We start from the raw sequence: 17,500 nt of genomic DNA, 5'->3' as shown, positions 1-17,500 counted from the left end.
AGAGAAAGGCACATCCAGGTCAATATATGATACTTTATTGCGCAGTTTCTCAACAGGGGTTGTGAAACGGTTGCATTTTCAACCGTTTAAACCGTTGAACCCCCCCCCCCCAACTCTCCCCCACCTCTCACCCTCCCCCCCCCCCCCCACCCCTCCCTCGCCGTGACCTCCGCGAGAGGTCACGGGGGGGGGGGGGGAAGATGTAGTGTTCCATATGGATAAGAGATCTGTATTGATGATTCCGCATCAATGGTTGGCTCAAAAACAGGTTTTGTTTTCCTTGTAAAACAAAAATATTTTGTTGTCACAACATTCTGCTTTCTTCGCCGGGAAGTGCTGATTTCAAAATCTTTTGAAGTTGAATTGAAAATAGATTTATATGATGCCTCAAAAAATGGTCATGTTTATTAAACAATGACCAGTTCACTCCACAATGTTTACAAAAGCTGATTGAAAACGTGACAAAAGCACATCAATATCTTGGTTCACACAGAAATCCAGTGACTTAGTCGAGGAAGGGTTTAAACACGGTGTTCGAACTGAAAGATGAATTGCCGCAGTATTTCAAGAAAACAATTAGGCCAGATTTTGCCAACTACTTTGAAGATGATGAATGGTGGCGGAACCTGGCCTACGTGGCAGACATTTCTCATTACATGAATCAGTTGAACATGTCACTGCAAGGTCCGAGAGAAAAATATGTTGATTTAAGTGGCAAGATTCCTTGATTTAAAGGAAGGCTGAATCACTGGAAAAAAACATGTTTGAAAATGACATCTTGAAATGTTTCAACTACTGCTGAGGCTTAAGAATTAAGAAGATTATAAGATAATTTCAAGTCTTCCTGAAACCCATTTGGAAGAATTTATGAAATTTTAACATAATTTTTCCATCTTTTTTTCAGCACAAGTGTATGATTGGGTGAGAGATCCATACACTGAATTTCATGCCCATCCTCACAACTTCACTTTAAGAGATGAGGAAGAAGTTTGTTAGCTGTGACCTGATCTTTCAATTGAGATTCACTCACCTATCACTGGATAAATTCTGAATTTCTGTGAAATATGATTATCCTGCTGTTCATAGGAAGTCACTAAATATATTGCTACAGATTTCAACTTGTTGCATGTGTGATGGTTTTTTTTTTCTCATTTAGCCAATATCCAGAGCAAAAAACGGAAATCGTCTTTCAGTTTTATATGAAATCGTGTGTTTATTTATTTATTTATTTTTTTTGAGACATATACAAGAGTTGCGACATTCTTGTAGAGCCACTAGTACGCGTAGCGTTTCGGGCAAGTCCTTAATCCTATGGTCCCTGGAATACGATCCCCTGCCGCGAAGAATCGTTTTTTCATCCAAGTACACATTTTACTGTTGCGTTAAACAGAGGCTACAGTTAAGGAATTGCGCCCAGTAAATCCTCCCCGGCCAGGATACGAACCCATGACATAGCGCTCGCGGAACGCCAGGCGAGTGTCTTACCACTACACCACGGAGACTGCTATATAGTCCTTTATCTGATTGTGAATTAAGTGTGTGCGGGCCAAAACAACAGGTCAGGTTTAGCATTAGAGAAGGAAATATCATTACCTAAATTTCCTACAAAACATTTCCTACGAAATACAAAGTAGAGGGATGGTGGGGAGGATGAGGGGACAAGGGAGGGGGGTAATAGTGGGGGAGGACGAGGGGACAGGGGAGTTGGGGATGGTGGGGACGAGGGGAATGGAGAATGGTTGGGAGGGCAAAGGGATAGGGGAGAGGGAGATAGTAGGGAGGACGAGGGGACGGGGGAGTGAGGAATGGTTGGGAGACAGGGGACGGTTTGTGTGGCTCAGCAACGTGTGGCCGGATACAGCTAGTATATTATAATATATATATTATATATATATATATATATATATATATATATATATATATATATATATATATATATATATATATATATATATATATATATTATTTAGAATGACTGAATCTTCTGCTTCTCTTTGATTCGTGGATAGTGACGATTTGTGAATAGCTGACTCCTCTCCCATTTCAGGTTCGAGGTTTGGAAAATTAAATCAAACTTAATTTGATCACACAATATTTTGAACTCCGAGCACGCAAAATCTATCATTAATACACAAATTAAATAACTGTAATCTTGTAATAAAAGACAACAACTACTTTCTCTCAAGAATTTACAAAAACATTCCTCAACAATTATGAAAAACAAAGTAAACTTTATAGAACATTTTTAATTGTAAATATTTACCACCTAGTGTGAAATCAAAACAATTATATTTTTTTACAGAAACAGTATTATAATTTATGTAATTAGTGCAATTAACAGCGCAACGCTGTAATGCACGAGCGTTAACGACCTGGTATTGAAAATATACAGAAGTTATTGTTGTGATTCGTGACCTGGAACTAAGGTTTATACATGTACATAATACTCGTACATAAATTTTATGGGAATCGCGCTTTTGGGAGATTTGCAATGATTTGTTATGTATATGTAACCGGGTATATTGAATGCTTTCGAGGCTGTTATTGTCATTACAAGATGTTTATACTGTTAACTCTTGATGTTCTTATTGTTCGGACATGATGTTAATTTTAACCTTGAAAGTTATTTTTTTTATACATGTTATTATTGTTTGTATTTTAATGCCTTTGTTTACACATAATGTTTTTGTTTATACATGAAGAAGTTATTGCTTCCAAATAGTACGATTGTTTACACTTTATATTTTGGTTGTTTATACATGTTGTTTTTGTTGAAACGTGATATTATTCTTTACACTTCATTTGTTTTTTGTTTTTGTTTTTGCAGAGATATTTCTTCGTAGGCCCTAAGCCTCTGGCTGGCTCACTTAGTGTTACTCTTTTCTCGTTTCTTACTTAGGCCGTGTATGATTGTTTATGACTCGTATATTCTCTTCTGTAACATTATGCCCAGAATGTTTAACAACGTCTTCTGCTCTGTTCAGTCTTAGTTGAATTCTTGTTTGGTTTGCAACTTTGCGCTGTGTTAGATAATTTTGTAGTGGTCATGTCTCCACATTGCTGACATTTCCTCTCATCTTCTGGAGCCTATTCCTCATGCACATTGGTATGCAAGCCGGATGCAATGCTTTATTGTTTACTCCTGATAAAACTATTGTTTACAGTTGAAGGTGTTATTGCTTACACTTGATGCTGTTATGATTTATAATTGAATCTCTTGTTAACACTTGTTCTTATTACTTACACTTGAAGCTCTTATTGTTTTCACATTGTTTGCACTTAATGTTATGGCGTATCAAAGCATTATGATCCTTCACCGTTGTTTGTTTGTTTATTTCAGTGTGGTCTGTGACGGGGGTGGCGGGCCGCTCCAGTGACCTGCCCTGCTACCTCAACCCCCGCACCCCAGGGGACAGACCCAAGCTCATCCTCTGGTACAAGAGAGGCGGCCGGACGCCAGTCTTCAGGTGAGTACTCCCCGCCCTAAGCCAGGCAAGCCAGGCAAGTCAGGTCAATACCCGTGTGAGTGAAGAGTCCTAGTTATAGTATCGGTACCTATGCCCTGTCTTCATGCGAACAGACAACTTCATGTGGTCTTCAAGCACCACTCAGCTCTCCCGACACTTTTCAGTAGTCTGGTGAGCTCCCCGACACACTCCATTTGTCTGGTGAGCTCCCCGACACACTCCAGTTGTCTGGTGAGCTCCCCGACACACTCCAGTTGTCTGGTGAGCTTCCCGACACACTCCAGTTGTGAGGTTAGCCCCCCGACACACTCCAGTTGTCTGGTGAGCTCCCCCGACACACTCCAGTTGTCTGGTGAGCTCCCCGACACACTCCAGTTGTGAGGTTAGCCCCCCGACACACTCCAGTTGTCTGGTGAGCTCCCCGACACACTCCAGTTGTCTGGTGAGCTCCCCGACACACTCCAGTTGTCTGGTGAGCTCCCCGACACACTCCAGTTGTGAGGTTAGCCCCTGGTCCTATATAGTTGTTGAGGTGAGTCTCCTGCACTCACCAATCGTCACACTACACGGCCTGACTCGTGTGTCGGTTCCTACACGCCACACTCATGAGTTTAATATTTCATTAAGGCAATCTTTAAAAGGATAGAAGAAAAATAAATGTTTTCATAGACGTGTTAATATTCGAGGCATCTGAGAAAGATCTCGATACTCCCGATTCACAGAAAATATCTCTTACTAAAAGCAGCCTATCAGGCATTATTTGTATAATCTGCTTTCATAAATGTGAAGCCTAGGGTAACTTTTCTATATTCTTATAAGAATATAAGAAAGCTGCTGAGGTAGCTTCATATACACTTGTATATATGTTTAGGAGACTCGTGTGTGTGTGTGTGTGTGTGTGTGTGTATTATATATATATATATATATATATATATATATATATATATATATATATATATATATATATATATATATATATATATATATATATATAATGCTTAGACTCAGTACGAATTCTTTCAAATAAATATATTGGCTTTATATTAAGGAGCACTTCTACTGATGCAGCGACACTGATTCATGGAGCGTGTTAATATCTCTCTCTCTCTCTCCCGTCCTGTCCTCTGGTGCCTGCCCTTCCCGCCTGCCGGCCGCCACAGCCACGACGGCCGGGTACCACAGATGCGCTCCGACATCAAACAAAATGAAGGGACGCTGACGGTGAGTCGCGGGGCCGCCACCCTCACCCTCCACAACCTGACGGTGTCCCAGGCCGCCGTGTACGAGTGCAGGGTCGACTTCTTCAAGTCCCCGACCCACACCAACTTCGTCAATCTCACCATCATTGGTAAGTGGGGTAAGCGCATGGGGTCGATCGTCCATTGGGGTGTTTGGGTTGCAGCTGGTAGACCAGCGTCTTAATAGACCATACAAATACATACAACTGCTCAAACATTCACATGCATACATATATACATGCATGTATGTGAGAATATATACACACAAACACACACTCATAGATGTACTTTTAGGTGACTCAATACACACTTTATGTTGAACTTTTAAATGCAATGCCAGTGTGTTTGGATACCATCATTTATCAAAAGAAGTGCCGAGTCTTTCCAAGTCATTCATCACCTACAGCCTGCATTAAGGATTATTATGGAAGATTTTATTTTAATTAGATGAATAACCTTATGTAATGTCAGGTTTCATCTGTGTTTAAATGTATTGATTTAATCAAACAGAATGACACCTTGAAGAGCTCTCACGTCATACTTCCTTGCAACACTAAATTACTTCTCATTTATGGTGGTCCACTGTATGTGAGATACTTTGGTCTATGTGAGAAACTTTGGTCTACGTGAGACGCTTTTGACAATCCATTTTCTTGTAATTTCTGGAAATACAAAGCCAGTCAGATAGAGTCTACAGGAGCAAAGTTTATATTTACAAAACACTGCATAACGCATACCAGCTTGCCAACTGTGGCAGTACAAAAAGAAAGAATTAATTCAATTTGGTAGAAAATAAGAAGCCCTACCGTTTGTGCCAATCACCGACCGTCAAGGCGTCATACCACAGAAAGAAGAGTCACAAACAGTGGAACTCAACGTTTACTTTCAATGGATGAGTTATCATCTGAAAGGAAAACCACCACAAGTAACTCTTTTGTTATGTTATGATCTGGTATACAACCAGTACCTCCTGGTGCCCTGCCTCGCCTCAACTCGCAGTTGTTGTATGCTCTTATGTACAATATTAGTGTTTGAAAATACCCATAAACATCTATTGAAGGGAACTATCAGGAAAAAGCACCAAGCCATTACTATATGTATATATGTCGTACCTAGTAGCCAGAACGCACTTCTCAGCCTACTATGCAAGGCCCGATTTGCCTAATAAGCCAAGTTTTCCTTAATATATTTCCTCTAATTTTTTTCTTATGAAATGATAAAGCTACCCATTTCATTACATATGAGGTCAATTTTTTTTTATTGCAGTTAAAATTAACGTAGATATATGACCGAACCTAACCAACCCTACCTAACCTAACCTAACCTATCTTTATAGGTTAGGTTAGGTAGCCGAAAAAGTTAGGTTAGGTTAGGTTTGGTAGGTTAGGTAGTCGAAAAACAATTAATTCATGAAAACTTGGCTTATTAGGCAAATCGGGCCTTGCATAGTAGGCATAGAACTACGTTCTGGCTACTAGGTACGAATATTATATATATATATATATATATATATATATATATATATATATATATATATATATATATATATATATATACCAGCAAATGTTTTGAATGAGTGCGAGTGCTCTTTAATTCATCTACATAAAACCTCCATGAATACTAGACCATTTATCATGAATTATTTGAGAACGTTGGGAGTGCTTTGAAAAATTACACCTTCACGAGTTAGGGGTTAAAAATACACATATACGTGTTTGTACAGGAAGGTGGCATTTAACTACACACCAGTATCACTAACAAGCGTCCCCTGTAAAGTATTACAAATAATTATCAATTTAAGACTGGCTGCACACTTTGTAACCTGTCTTTGGTTTGTAAACAAACACCAACACGGGTTCAGGAAAGGGAAATCATGCCTAACAAACCTTATGGAATTCTACGGTGAAATAACAAGAATAAGGCAGGACAGGGAAGGTTGGGCAAACTGCATATTTCTGGACTGCCAAAAAGTCTTTGATACAGTACCGTACAGGAGACCGTTATTCAAACTTGGAAGACAGGAGGGAGTAAGCGGAAAAGCCCGAGCTTGGGTAAGGAGTTACTTAACAGGCAAGAGTCAACAGAGTAACGGTAAGCGAGCGAGAAGTCAGTCTGGCGAACGGAAACGAGTACCTCAAGGATCGGTGCTGGGACCAGTTCTATTTCATATATACGTAAACGACATGTCTACAGGAGTCGAGTCCTATACGTCGATGTTCGCTGCGGATAACGCGAAATTAATGAGACGAGTTGTGACAGTTGAGGATTGTAGGATCCTTTAAGATGACTTGAACAAGCTGCAGAGATGGTCAGAGAAATAGCTACTGGGAGAACGATATTGACTTACCACGTATACCACATATGTCAGACCAATCCTGGAATATACATCTCCAGCATGGAGTCCATATCTAGTCAAGCATAAGACTAAGCTGGAAAAGGTTCAAAGGTTTGCCGCCAGACTAGTACCCGAGCTGAGAGGTATGAGCTACGAGGAGAGACTAAGGGAATTAAACCTCACGTCGCTGGAAGACAGAAGAGTTAGGGGGATCATGATCACCACATACAAGATTCTCAAAGGAATTGATAGGGGTAGATAAAAACAGGCTATTTAACAAAAGGGGCACACGCACTAGGAGACACAGGTGGAAATTGAGTGCCCAAATGAGCCACAGAGATATTAGAAATAACTTTTAAGTGTCAGAGTGGTGACAAATGGAATGCATTAGGAAGTGATGTGGTGGAGGCTGACTCCATACACAGTTTCAAGTGTAGATATGATAGAGCCCAGTGGGCTCAGGAACCTGTTCACCAGTTAATTGACAGTTGAGAAGCGGGACCAAAGAGCCAGAGCTCAACCCCCGCAAGCACAAATAGGCGAGTACAAATATGCGAGTACACACAAACATCAACTAAACAAACGCACGCACCTGTTCAACACCCCTCAAATTTTATATGCAGCGAACAATGTTTTAATTAAGCTTACCGTGAGGGACAATTTCATTAACAACATTTCACCCTCACAAATAATTCCACTGCAACATTTGAGTATCAGCCCCCACGAGCGCCGCTACTAAATTAACCCCTTCATACAGCACGAGAGTGAGGGACCGATGCCTCGTGTCTACTCTCCGATATAATCAGCCGATATAAATGACTTCCTATTAAGAGGAATCAAAATGCAAATAATTGTTTAAAGTCTTCTATTCGTCTTGGAAGTTGATTTTACGACACAAAATATGAGGCAATGCTTTAAATTTACTAAATATTTATAGCTCGTAATTTGTGTTTTTTAAATTAAGCAATATATCCCTGCATTTTAAGTATCTAGTATCTAATATTGACCTAAGTTTTAATATCTAATATTTAAGTATCTAATATTGGCCAAAGTTTTAATATCTAATATTTAAGTATCTAATATTGGCCAAAGTTTTAATATCTAATATTTAAGTATCTAATATTGGCCTAAGTTTTAATATCTAATATTTAAGTATCTAATATTGGCAAAAGTTTTAATATCTAATATTTAAGTATCTAATATTGGCCAAAGTTTTAATATCTAATATTTAAGTATCTAATATTGGCCTAAGTGTTAATAATGAATTTAAGAAAAGCTTTCATCGAAGCCAAACTAGATGCTGAAATTTGAGTGTTTCTTCGGCATTTTCATACCATAAATTCTGTTCTCCGGTCATAATGAAACGGTGAATCAAAACACACATTTGTACAGACCTAACGTCTTAAAATGGTTGGTACAGCGACGACTTCGCATTTTGCATCTCGGCGTTCAATTCCCAAAGATTCAAAGGGTTGGCCCCCATTAGATAGCTTCTTAACGAGATCCCTGGCCTTGTGTCCCTCCCTAACTGCCACACAGCTGTAATTTATCTTTTAGGAAAATGAAACAGAGTCGGAGTCCAAGAGTAGTTCCTATTTTGTTTTGTTAGACATTAAAGAGGTCATTCATTGTTGCTCTGGAGATCTCTCTTTTTATATTATATATATATATATATATATATATATATATATATATATATATATATATATATATATATATATATATATATATACACACACACACATATATATATGCGTCAAGCTTGAATGGTCCCCAAGCTAGCATGCATCAGAAAACTCTTGACCCATGAAGGATTCGAACCCGGTCAGCCAGGACCTCCATTTCCCTTGGCGTGTCCAGTTCTATAACTTCGATATAAGCCTCACATGTACTGCATGTATAAACTGGCTCCCTGTCCCCCCAACACAATCAATTACAAATTACGAAAGTATATAAATAGCTATATACTTATAAAGTATATATGCTTGTGATCAATATATTCTTACAAAGCCATTAAGGTGCATAGTGTTTCGGGCAGGACCCGAAGCTAAATAAGAAGTGTTTATAATCAAAACAAGGAGGATTAGTCAATACTGAACGCACAAATACGTACATAGTAACAGAATTCTAATTCACCTAATTACTCCATCGTTATAAAGTGGCCATAAAAATAATCGTAATTTAAACAAGCCTCGCTGCAAATTTTAAAACAAGCGACTGTGAAAAGAAATGGCACAAAAAACTGTGAACGGGGATCAAAATACGTGTTGTTTGCATATGACGGATTCATATACCTGTCAGCCACTGAACAGGCATATGAATGATTGACAAGTATGGCCACAGCCAATGAGCTCATGGTATACAATGTTGCCACAGCCAATGAGCTCATGGTATACAATGTTGCCACAGCCAATGAGTTCATAGTATACAATGTTGCCACAGCCAATGAGCTCATGGTATACAATGTTGCCACAGCCAATGAGCTCATGGTATACAATGTTGCCACAGCCAATGAGTTCATAGTATACAATGTTGCCACAGCCAATGAGCTCATGGTATACAATGTTGCCACAGCCAATGAGTTCATAGTATACAATGTTGCCACAGCCAATGAGCTCATGGTATACAATGTTGCCACAGCCAATAATCTGTTAGAATGAAATATTATCACAACCAATGAACTACTGTATAGAATATTGCCAGAATCATTGTGTTGTTAGTATACAAAATGTATAGTGTCAATGAGCTATTAGTATATATATATATATATATATCTATATATCTATATATATATATATATATATATATATATATATATATATATATATATATATATATATATATATATATATATATTACTTACTATAGCCAGCGCGCTCAAACTTTTAAAACCTGCCTCATCCGGTGAATTATTAGCTTTCAAAATTGCCACAGGCAATGAGGTATTAGTTTTAAACATTGCAACTGCCAATGAGGTGTGAGTGCAAAATATGCCCAGAACCAATGAACTGTTAAGTTTAAATACTGCCTCGTCCAATGAGCTGTGAGTATTAAATACAGTACAATTATGAGGTTTTCATTACAAAATGTTACCATAAAAACCATTTGCCAAGTGCATATATTTCCTGTTTCATCATGCTGCAAAGTAATGGTTTTGTTATACCTCTCATAGAGCACTGATGATAAAATACCTTCTAAAATACATAATTCATGTAATTTAATGATTTCCGCATGTTCTACATAATAAAATACAAAATGCTGCAATAAAAATAGTCGAGTGAAATGGTAATAAATTGAATACGTGTGCAGGTAAAATGATCGGAACTTTTACATGGTGTTGAGGGAGAGCGTTCAGTTGGGTTGAGACGGTCGCTGTGTGAAGATTCAGTCTGAGCTGATATGCTGCGCTTGTGTGTGTGTGTGTGTGTGTGTGTGTGTGTGTGTGTGTGTGTGTGTGTGTGTGTGTGTGTATGAATGTATTTATGCGATGTCTGTCTCATCTCCGTCTGTCTGTCTCTCTCTCTCTCTCTCTCTCTCTCTCTCTCTCTCTCTCTCTCTCTCTCTCTCTCTCTCTCTCTCTCTCACACACACACACACACGCACTCTCTTAACCTGAAGCAAGCAAACCACCTTTGTTGAGTGCGGCTATGAACTTGGCATACTCTCTCGAGAGAGAGAGCAAAATTCAAAGGACATTTTTCATCAGGTTGACCCGGAATGTGGAAACCTAGAAACAGAGACGATGGAATTTGCATCTACGTCCTTCTATTATCTCCCTCCCTCCCTCTCTCTCTCTCTTTCTCTGGATCGAGGTGAGGTACAGAGTGAAGGACTGACAGAAAGAGGGCTCTTTGCCTCCAGTGAGCTGAGAATGAGGCAGGACAATGAGGGGTAAACGCCTTGTATGTGAAGGGAAGATGGGGTGCTTAAAGGATAGTTGGGTTCATTGTGTGGGTGGATTATGATGGTACAAGGAGGACTGGCTGCCATGAGTGTGGATGAAAATGGTACAATGAGCTCTGAGTTCCTTGTGTTTGGAGAAAGATGGTACAATGAGCACTGAGTTCCTTGTGTTTGGAGAAAGATGGTACAATGAGCACTGAGTTCCTTGTGTTTGGAGAAAGATGGTACAATGAGCACTGAGTTCCTTGTGTTTGGAGAAAGATGGTACAATGAGCACTGAGTTCCTTGTGTTTGGAGAAAGATGGTACAATGAGCACTGAGTTCCTTGTGTTTGGAGAAAGATGGTACAATGAGCACTGAGTTCCTTGTGTTTGGAGAAAGATGGTACAATGAGCACTGAGTTCCTTGTGTTTGGAGAAAGATGGTACAATGAGCACTGAGTTCCTTGTGTTTGGAGAAAGATGGTACAATGAGCACTGAGTTCCTTGTGTTTGGAGAAAGATGGTACAATGAGCACTGAGTTCCTTGTGTTTGGAGAAAGATGGTTGAGTTTCTGGTATGGAAAAAGATGGCTAAAGGAGGACTGGGTTCCTTGTGGGTGGAAAAATATGATACCAAGAAGATTGGGTTCCCTGTGTGTGGGTTACACATGAAGAATGTATAGAGCTGGTTAGCATGCAGTTCGTTCCGAGAGGACATAAAGAACACTGAAATATTTTACCTCACCCATTTCACTATGATTATTTAATTTACCTGAGGGCCACTATGTGAGTGGGACTAGAACCCGGCGGCTTGTCAGAGATCCCTCTCCCCACCCCACCTCCCAACCACTGTTCTGGAGACATATTTCCTTCTAGATATTGAAGTGATGTCATGGCATTTACAGTTTCGGCGAATAGGCAGTTTCACAGGTTTATAACCTCACGGGTGAAAAAGCATTTCCAATTTTCTCTCAATATTAAATTGAAAATTTAAAACACGAGCTGCTCCCTCAGTTAAACAACATTGTAAACAATATATATTAACATCCAATAATACAAGGTAAAACAGGCATTAATAGAACAAGATTAAAAGCCAAAAATACAAGCATTAATACCTAATAATACAACAAGATATAAAAGTCATGAATAAACAAGAAATACTCACAAATAAACAAGAAGTACCCAGAAATAAACAAGAAGTACCCAGAAATAAACAAGAAGTACCCAGAAATAAACAAGAAGTACCCAGAAATAAACAAGAAATACCCAGAAATAAACAAGAAGTACCCAGAAATAAACAAGAAGTACCCAGAAATAAACAAGAAGTACCCAGAAATAAACAAGAAGTACCCAGAAATAAACAAGAAGTACCCAGAAATAAACAAGAAGTACCCAGAAATAAACAAGAAGTACCCAGAAATAAACAAGAAGTACCCAGAAATAAACAAGAAGTACCCAGAAATAAGCAAGAAGTACCCAGAAATAAGCAAGAAGTACCCAGAAATAAGCAAGAAGTACCCAGAAATAAACAAGAAGTACCCAGAAATAAACAAGAAGTACCCAGAAATAAACAAGAAGTACCCAGAAATTACACAAGAATAATACAACATACGAAACAAACAATAAAGATCAATAAAAGCCACCTAGTATAAAGCAGTTCTCTCACACTGACCAATACAATCCTAGATTAAAATAGCAAATGAAATGAAATATATTGAACAATAAAGTCCAACGTATACCAGCCAATAAATAAAGGGGGTAAAAGGATGACTAATAAAACATAACGTAATGCAATAGAAGCTGGACGTATTGATCGAATTGGCATTCAACATGACATTCGTCAATACGACAGCAGGAAATAATGACTAATTAAACAATGGGTAATACTGACTGGTACACGACATAAATAATTTTGACCAATGAAAAACATTACATTCTGACCAATAAAGGTCACATGTAATACATATCAATAAAACCTCATGTAATTCTGACCAATAAAACTGCAGATATTATTGACCAATAAAATCTCAGGCAATTCTAACAAAACTGTAGAAAATATATTGACCAAGGTAATATCAGGTAATTCTGACCAATCGAACTGGAGCTATAAATCAACAATTAAAAAATAGATAAATATTGTCAAAGAAAAGGACAGGTATATACTAATAAAAAGAACGGGAAAACACTAATAATAGGACAGGTAAACACTAAAAAAAGACAGGAAAATATTAATAAAAGTCAAATAAATACAAATAAAAGGACAGGTAAATATTAATAAAAGGACAGGTAAATATTAATTAAAGGACAGATAAATATTAATAAAAGGACAGGTAAATATTAATAAAAGAACGGGAAAACACTAATAATAGGACAGGTAAACACTAAAAAAAGACAGGTAAATATTAATAAAAGTCAAATAAATACAAATAAAAGGACAGGTAAATATTAATTAAAGGACAGATAAATATTAATAAAAGGACAGGTAAATATTAATAAAAGGACAGGTAAATATTAATAAAAGGACAGGTAAATATTAATAAAAGGACAGGTAAATATTAATTAAAGGACAGATAAATATTAATAAAATGACAGGTAAATATTAATAAAGGGACAGGTAAATATTAATAAAAGGACAGATAAATATTAATAAAAGGACAGGTAAATATTAATAAAAGGACAGGTAAATTTTAATAAAGGACAGGTAGATATTAATAAAAGGACAGGTAAATATTAATAAAAGGACAGGTAAATATTAATAAAAGGACAGGTAAATATTAATAAAGAACAGGTAAATATGGTGCTGGAGAACATAGATTAATGTCAAGAGTTTCGGTGTGACAGAGCCAGCGAGCAGCCTGGAGGTGGTGGACAGTGAAGGTGACAACCCTGTCAACGGGATCCTCGGTCCGTACAGAGAAGGTGTCTCCATCACCTTCACCTGCACGGCTAGGGGAGGTAGGTGACCCCTCACTTTCACAGGTGAGGGATTTCTTTTGTCCGAGATCTTTCCAAGTGTACTCTTGTCTGTGAGTTCTCTTGTCTGTGTGCTCTCTTGTCTGTGTGCTCTCTTGTCTGTGTGCTCTCTTGCCTAACATCTAACATTCTTTCTACTCTTCATCCTCACTTTCATTCCTGTTGGTCGTTCTCCCTTCATTTTCCATCACTTAATGTTCATACTACTCTCATTATTTCTCCCTCATTCTTTCTTTGTCATTCTTTGTCTGTGTCTCACAGTCTGTGCCTGTCTCTCATTCTTCGTCTCTCTCATTCTGTGTGTGTCTCATTCTTTGTCTTTGTTTCTCATTCTTTGTCTTTGTCCCTCACCCTAAGGACCGTCTGAACGATAAACATAGTTGTGTACAAAATTAATAATCTCGAAAGTTCCTAAATCCTTAATCAACTCAAGTTAATTATAAATTATTCCAAATATCATCTCTCAAGATGTTTTAAATAACTGTGTATTTTAATCTCAAATATTTCTTCAAGTTCATACAGGTTTTAAAATAAAATGTATGTAAAAAATAAAATAAAAATTACATTCGTTATTCCATGCATATTTAAATAAATCAATACAATTCTAAAAGTTTCTCATGTTTCGTAATGAAGATCTAAGTGTTTCGTATCCTGCTTCTTCAGGGTCCCCGTCGCCAAACGTCACCTGGTGGAGGAGCAGCGAGCAGTTGAGTGCCACATGGCACCAGACGGGACCTGACCTGGTGTCCAATGACCTGAGAGTGGAGCGGCTGACCCGAGATTGGCACAACCAAACTGTGACCTGCCTGGCCGCCAACACCCACCTAGCCGGCCCGGTCACCATCTCTATCCTGATCCAGATGTTCTGTGAGTGGCCAGGAATGAGGGTGTTTATATAATGAGGGGGAGGGAGCATGCTGGGAGGGATGGGGTGGGAGGCAAGCATGCACAGAGAGGGATGGAACATTGAAATAGAAAGCAAACACAAAGAGAGAGAAAGGCAAGAAATATAAACAGAGGGAGTGAGAGAGAGAGCAGTAGGTTATACAACAGACGAAGGTTTAAATCTACAATAAAGAAGAACACAGATAATGAAGGTAATGACCGAATGGAAGTGGCAGCAGTATTCTCGGGTGCATTAATTTTAACAATCTTAGGAAAGCTAATGCACTAATTCCCTTAAATTGTTAAAATGTATCTCGACATTTGGTCAACAGTGACGTCCTCGGTGTGTGTATCACACACACACACACACACACACACACACACACACACACACACACACACACACACAAGGAAGAGAGAATTAACAAAATAAGAGGATGATAATCATTGTAATTACACCGAAGAGTCCCCCGTAGGGAGGTGTGACCGGCAGGTGCTACTTAAGTGTTCACTAATTCTTTCGGACCATCGTACAGCATCATGCGCTCTGAACCATCAAGCTATCCCTACGGTCCAAATGGTTAGGCTGCGTTCCTTCCCTCCGGCCTATCCCAGGTCCTCATATCACTTCCACGAGCTATAATTACCTAACCTTCAACCTTAAAAGGCTTCCATCAAAAAGCCGCAGATTGAGAGTATTGTATTTAGAGGCAAAACCACTTTTAAAACTTCTACTACTAATAAATATTTTTTCCTGATAATCCATGCCGTTAAGTATACTCTCAAGTGTCAGTACAATGAACTGGGTATACAACTTACAGTGTGTGTGTGTGTGTGTGTGTGTGTGTGTGTGTGTGTGTGTGTGTGTGTGTGTGTATGTGTGTGTGAGTGTGAGTGTGTGTGTGTGTGCTTTCCTTACAAGGAAGTGGTTAGAAATCTTGATGGCAATGATTCAAAACCGGAATTAGAAAAGTCATTGTTAACACTGATTTAGATACCAGGCCCTGACGCCACGGCCCTCCACACACTCTGGCGTGCCGGTAACAAGCCGGTTTAATTAGTAACACAAATATTGACAATGGAAGAAATAATTGTGTTCAAACTACACATAAAAGAGCGAGTTGGAATACAGAAAATAATTGTATAATAATATTCATATGTAACAATATTATCAGAGTCTTATGCACTCGTATTCTATAATACTTAATCTCTTACGCATCTCTTACGTCATCTCTTAGCCCATCTAACAAAACTCATCTCTTAACGTCAGGCCCAAAAAAAGGTAAAATTTACCTTAGAGAGTCAATTTTTCAACTTCCTCTCCAGTAAAGAAAAATGTAAGGAAAATAGAGAAGATTCGCGCTAGAGTCAATGGTCTCACCCTAAAGGTCACATTCAATAATATATGTCTACAGGAAAGACTGATACCAAAATATACTAATATTAGAACAATTAACAAAGTAGCAAAAAACAAAGCCTTCATGATTGTACTCGATTGATTGCACACACACACACACACACACACACACACACACACACACACACACACACACATGGAAGGAAATAGCTTTCGTAACACATCACCAGCATGGGTTCAGAGATGGTAAATTGTGCCTCAGAAGGGGGATAGAATTTTATGACCAAGCAACAAAAATTAGGCAAGAAAGAGAAGGGTGGGCAGGTTGCATTTTATGGGCAGTCAGAAAGCCTTTGACACAGTACCTCATAAAACGCTGATACAAAAGCTGGAGCAACAGGCAGGAGTAAAATGAAAGGTGCTCCAGTGGATAAGGGAGTATCTAAGCAACAGGAAACCGCGAGTAACTGTGAGGGAGGGAGACATCAGAGTGGCGAGATGTCACCAGCGGAGTTTCATAGGGCTCTGTACTTGGACCCATCCTGTTTTTAATATGTGAAAACGATCTTCCAGAAGGTATAGACTCATTCCTTTCAATGTTTTCTGATGATGACAAAATTATGAGAAGAATCAAGACAGATGAAGATAGACAGAGACTACAGGATGATCTGGACAAACTGGAGGAATGGTCTAGAAAATGGCTACTAAAATTCAACTCAGGAAAAGAGTAAGGTAATGAAATTAGGCGAAGGGAACAGAAGGCTGAACACAGGGTTCCATCTGGGAGATGAAATCCTGCAAGAGTTAGAGAGAAACATCTGGGGGTTAATATCACACCGAACCTGTCCCCAGAGGCCCACATCAAAAGGATATCATCAGCGGCATATGCTAGACTGGCCAACATAAGAACTGCCTTTCGAAACTTGTGTAAGGAATCGCTCAGGACCCTGTATAGCCCTTATGTCAGACCAATCCTGGAATATGCAGCTCCAGCCTGGAGTCCATACCGAGTTAAACACAAGACAAAGTTTGAGAAGATTCAGCGGTATGCCACCAGACTCGCCCCGGAACTGAGAGGTATGAGCTACGAGGAAAGGCTGAATGAAATGTACCTCACGTCCCTGGAAAACAGAAGAGTAAGGGGAGACATCATAACCACCTACAAAATTCTCAGGGGAATTGACTGGGTGGTCAAAGAGAAACTTTTCAGCACTGGTGGAACGCGAACAAGGGGACACCGATGGAAACTTATTTCCCAAATGAGCCACAGAGATATTAGAAAAAAAATTCAGTGTCAGAGTAGTTAAAGAATGGAATGCACTAGGAAGTGATGTGATGGAGGCTGACTCCATTCACAGTTT

General features: G+C 38.8%; 1 protein-coding gene across 1 annotated transcript in view; it reads left to right on the top strand.

The window, feature by feature from the left end:
* LOC123751906 (neural cell adhesion molecule 2) overlaps window positions 1–17,500 on the top strand; it is a 159,626-nt gene that overhangs the window by 93,047 nt on the left and 49,079 nt on the right. The window contains exons 3-6 of the mRNA XM_069324903.1: window positions 3,341–3,467; window positions 4,628–4,815; window positions 13,766–13,879; window positions 14,561–14,764. Of these exons, the coding sequence (XP_069181004.1) occupies window positions 3,341–3,467; window positions 4,628–4,815; window positions 13,766–13,879; window positions 14,561–14,764 (633 nt within the window). The remainder of the gene's footprint in view (window positions 1–3,340; window positions 3,468–4,627; window positions 4,816–13,765; window positions 13,880–14,560; window positions 14,765–17,500) is intronic.

The sequence above is a fragment of the Procambarus clarkii genome, chromosome 2 (assembly GCF_040958095.1).
Source record: "Procambarus clarkii isolate CNS0578487 chromosome 2, FALCON_Pclarkii_2.0, whole genome shotgun sequence".
Classification (NCBI taxonomy): domain Eukaryota; kingdom Metazoa; phylum Arthropoda; class Malacostraca; order Decapoda; family Cambaridae; genus Procambarus; species Procambarus clarkii.
The sequence above is the reverse complement of the archived record's forward strand: the minus strand, read 5'-3'. Positions and strand labels throughout refer to the sequence as shown.